Genomic DNA, 4,641 nt, shown 5'->3' with positions numbered 1-4,641 from the left:
TATAAGAGTCTAATAAATATCACTTTCGTAAAGAATTTTACTATTTCCTTTTAACCTCTTGTGAAAAGTCTAAAACTGATTCTCTGACCGTGATAGTTCATGGACAATGATGTTCATGCATCAAAGTTCCATATACTACCCATACCTGTAACCTTTAGGGACAATAATGCTACAACGACAAAACAATATAGCCAAATCCACCCTCCCCTCTCTGTATTTGACAGCTATTACGGAAGCCGGATGAAATAGAAATCTTGGTAAGAAGTTACATGCTAGTAGGTGAGAACTAATTTTTTTTTTTTTTTAAATCTACTAAACTATGGTAGGAAGTATTATTATTTTTTGGGTTGCCGTTCTAGGAAATATCTTAATGGTGTATTTATTCTTTTTGATTAAATCTTAGGGGGGAACTTTTCTTTTTAATTACAATAAACACCTGCATTACACACAAAAACCGATTCATATCCACTAATAGGCAAAGCCACAAGAATAGGGTGGCTTTTCGCCCACGACCAAACCAGTAACCATAGTCATGGAAAGGCAGAACGCTGGACCATAAACATTTGAAGGCCCTGAAAAAGAATCTAGGCCTTCACGGTTAAGAACTAGTGGCCTAAAATTAAACTTCAGCCCACTTGAGAGATTCTCTCTTGCGTTTATTTCATTTATTTATTTCATAAAACAAGTGGCGTTACCTGCATAGATAGCCTTTTGAATTCCATAACGATAGTTGAAATTTTATAATTTACATGTAGGCAACAAGTTGAGTATCTAGACTTTAGAGTCTAGACTTGGCATCTTGGTCAAATTGTTGTTAATATTCTCCTGCAACACACTTTGTGATTGACACTCTGCAAAGTGCAGGATCAATTTGATTGTTCTTATTTCTTCTTTTTAATCATGAATAAACGTATTAACAAGTAGCAGCCATAGGTTATTAGAACCTCGAAGCAAATTAGCAAACTGACCCCAAACAAGCCTAGTCCTAATAACGCAAGTGCTAGTGGCATTAGACACACTACCACATTATGCAACAATTCATTCTCAAAATGCCAGAAATAGTGCATAGCTTGTATAAAAAAGGGTACATCTGAACATAAGAAGTGCAGCATCTATCTCTTACAATATGTGTTTTAAATGGGGAACACAAATTTCAACCAAAGTTTTGAATTGTACCCTTCCTTTGGACGCTCGTTGGAATCAGTCATAGCCTTTTCCCAGACAATTCAGACAGCGTTGGACCCTACAAAGCCATGAAACATGATGAGGATAACTCGCAGGTCACAATGTAACCGCAATTATCAAATGATCTTGTGATGCTCAATTGGTATACTAGAGAAGAGAAACAAGGAAGCAAGGTAACCTGTTTCCCTCACAAGTAGGACAAAGGCAAGGGTTGATTGCAATGGGATCATACATTGGTGACCATGAAATGGTGGCATTCCCTTTGCACAGTTTGCATATGTAGAATCCCTTCCCTCTACAGGCCATACAAGGCAACGCTGTCTTTTTCTGGGGAAAAAATGTCAAATATATGAACATATACACAAGAGCATGATTAAAGAACCATGGCAGAAAAATAAAAGAAAACGCATCTTTACCCGTTTCTTCTCAGAAACAAAGGAAATCGTTTTTAGGGTCACAGTAGAAGCCAAGTTCAAAGCGGCTATTCCACCCAATATGATTCCAGCACCGGTAATCACTGTTCTCAAAGGCCCTGAATTATTCATCTCTTCTTCTCAGAGGAAATTTATCAAACACCTGAACTGCAGTTTCCACAATAACAACATTTACCCCCCCCCAACTACGTGTCTTGCGATGGGGTCACAAAATGAGACAACTTTGAGCCGTTAAGTACCTACCAAGTTGATGATATAAACGACTTACCGTTTCGCGGGCATGTTTACTATACGATGTCGTTTTCATACTTGGCTTTAACTAACATTCTAACAACATCATCGTTCTGCAACAGAAGATCGCGTTAGTGTACTATGTGGACTCAGCTAGAAGCCTAGAACTACTCCAACGACAATAGCCTGTCTTCCATCAACACTCCTCCATGAAAATCGTATTTTCGAAAAACCCAATTAATATTCTAAATTCTCGATCTACTTCTTCTTCCCTTTTTCTCTTCCATTTCCGTTCCAATGTTTTCAAAAGACGCAGCTTTGTTCTCAGTTCCAGCAGAAAATGGACCCTTGGAACCAAATCTCTCAAATTATCGTCTTCTCCCTTAAGAGCTTCGTGTGCTCCTATCTCAACTGTCTATGGCGGCTGGGACGAGGTTGCAGTCGCCGGTGACTCCGATTCGCTGCGCAGTTTTCTCGCTTCCATTGGAATCGATGATAGGAAGAATGTTTTCGTGTTCATCTTGGGCGTTGTTTGCGCCATGGCGATTTCCAGGGTTAGGGTTTCTTCCATCATTGTTATTCCAGCTTCAGCTCTTGTTTTTGCGGTTGGTTTCGCCGTAGGGTTTTTCCGAAGCGGTGCCTTCGGTGACGCCAGGATTAGCGGGACCAAGAGGAAAGAGAAGGACGAGAATTCGAAGCTGTTTTCGGAGAAATTGAGGAGCTTGTTGGAATTCTTCGATGAACTCGATGGTGTGGTCAATAACATGAAGAGCGATGTACAATTTGCCATCAGGAATAAGAAAATTGAAGAGAGTGATTTCTTTGGGTATGTTGATGTCACAGATAAAATAAAGTTGAAGGCTTTGAATGCTAGGAATATTGTGAAGGCTTTAATTGATAATGAGGGAAATTCTAATGGGGCTTTTGTTGAGAACAATAAAGGTAGTAGAAGAAAGAAAGATGCTGGAGAAGCTGGGTACCAGATGCTACAATCTATTGGAAGTTTGTTTGGAGAAAAATCAGTTACCTCGAATTCTAACAAAGTCAGAGAAAATGTTAAGCAAGAGACAGTGGATAGAGCATTGGATCAAGCACCAGGAAATGGTACTGTGCCTCCTGTTGAAGATAAGGCTTCAAATTCAGATAGTAGAGGGAATGGTAAGTTGGATTCTTCTCTAGATTCTTCAATTAGCTCTGTTTCGGATATGTACAGAAATGGAAGAAAAAAGGGTACTGCTGAGAATGATGATTTTGGATTAGGAGGTGTTGGCAGGAAAACTAATAAATTTCGTGATGAGAAAGAATATAGTTACCGGAACAAAGGATTGAGGTTCACAAATAATCGCAGTTTCTCTCTGAAGATGGATTCGAGCAGTGTAACAGACATGTGGGAATCTCATGACAATCTGCTTGATTCTGAAAGCATGAAAGTCAGAATGGAACACATGGAAAGTGAATCTTCCTTTGTGCAGGAGCAGTTGCTCAATCAAGGGCACAAAACTTTCACGTCTTCTTATGACAAGAGGGATGATGAGCCTCGTAGGTCTCAATTTGAAGAAGATGCAATGAATTATGATCATCGCAATCAGCATCATGATGATGACTTGCCTGGGCGTGAGAGTGAATTCAATGCTTCTTCATCTGCAAAGACATCAGATGATGAAATGTTTGGTAGGTTCCTTGCTGAAGCAACCGAACTTCAAAAGCAAGCAAAAGTGTTTATAAAGGCTAGGCATGATGAAGAGCAAGCTGAAATCATGTTATATAGGTCTGCTAACCTATTTTCCAAAGCTTTAGACCTGAAGCCTATGAGTTTATTGGCTGTAGGCCAGTTAGGAAACACTTATCTTCTTCATGGAGAATTAAAGTTGAAGATCAGTCGTGAACTGCGAGGTCTACTTTCAGGTAGCATCCAACCATCATCTGGGAGACGTCGTAGAGTACTGAAGGGAATGCAGAAAAAAATCACTAGTAAAGAAGAAGTTGCACCATTGCTTATTGATGTATGTGAAGAATGTGAAGAGCTTCTGGTTGAGGCTGGCAGAAAGTATAGGCTGGCATTGTCAATTGATGCGAATGATGTGAGAGCCCTGTATAATTGGGGCCTTGCTCTCTCTTTTCGTGGGCAATTGATAGCAGACATTGGTCCGGTATGCATTTCTTGACATCTTACTAGAAAGCAGCCTGCTTAAATTCATATAAAAGCTTCTGTGATTTTGCTGTTTGGTTGGCATGATTTCATATGCCAGTTTGATAAGCTCACTTTTGTTGTTTTATTATTTTGTTTTTGTTTGAAGTTATTGTTGTCTTCAAATATCACAGGGTGCTGCTTTTGAGGCTGAAAGAGTATTCCTGGCTGCTATTGACAAGTTTGATGCTATGTTGTTGAAGGGCAATGTTTATGCACCAGATGGTAATGTCTGTACTCCTGAATTTTGAAATTTATAATTTCCACATACAAGTGCATCTGTAAAATATTTTGCTGACAAATTTCCTGTACAAAGCATATGGGGGCCGTATATGACCCTATTTGAATTTTAAGGTAAAAATAGTTTTGAAGTTGTATCTCTGAGAAGAACCACACTGGAGGATCGGAATATAGGTCTTGAAAACAAAAACATGCATAATAGATGGAGACACATTTGAAGTAACTTATGGATAAGTTACACTCTATCAATGTTTGATGGCCTCATGCTGTTTGTCTGTTTGAATTTTTGCTTAGTGAAAAAATAATAATAATCAATCCGCAACATATAAGGCTAGGTTGTTGCTTATGATATTAAATTGATCT

General features: G+C 39.0%; 2 protein-coding genes across 5 annotated transcripts in view; one reads left to right on the top strand and one right to left on the bottom strand.

Moving 5' to 3' along the window:
• On the bottom strand, nt 1,051-1,844 carry LOC107623214. The gene is made up of 3 exons (XM_016325400.2): nt 1,602-1,844; nt 1,364-1,512; nt 1,051-1,243 (listed from the first exon to the last, which is right to left on the bottom strand). The coding sequence occupies exons 1-3, from the start codon at nt 1,728-1,730 to the stop codon at nt 1,201-1,203; spliced, it is 321 nt and encodes a 106-aa protein (XP_016180886.1). The 5' UTR covers nt 1,731-1,844; the 3' UTR covers nt 1,051-1,200.
• The window catches only part of LOC107623213, a 3,530-nt gene continuing 914 nt past the window's right edge, over nt 2,026-4,641 (top strand). For 2 of the 4 annotated variants that reach the window (XR_002356630.1, XR_002356631.1), the window contains exons 1-2: nt 2,026-4,000; nt 4,148-4,263. Coding sequence is in view for 2 of the 4 variants with exons in the window: in XM_016325399.1 (XP_016180885.1) it covers nt 2,060-4,000; nt 4,173-4,263 (2,032 nt within the window). In the remaining 2 variants the exon portion in view is untranslated. The remainder of the gene's footprint in view (nt 4,001-4,147; nt 4,264-4,641) is intronic. The other 2 variants (XM_016325399.1, XM_021114876.1) reach the window with 1 other exon arrangement.

The sequence above is a fragment of the Arachis ipaensis genome, chromosome B10, assembly GCF_000816755.2.
Source record: "Arachis ipaensis cultivar K30076 chromosome B10, Araip1.1, whole genome shotgun sequence".
Taxonomy (NCBI): Eukaryota; Viridiplantae; Streptophyta; class Magnoliopsida; order Fabales; family Fabaceae; genus Arachis; species Arachis ipaensis.
Note: the sequence above shows the minus strand (reverse complement) of the source record. Positions and strands in the feature narration are given on the sequence as shown.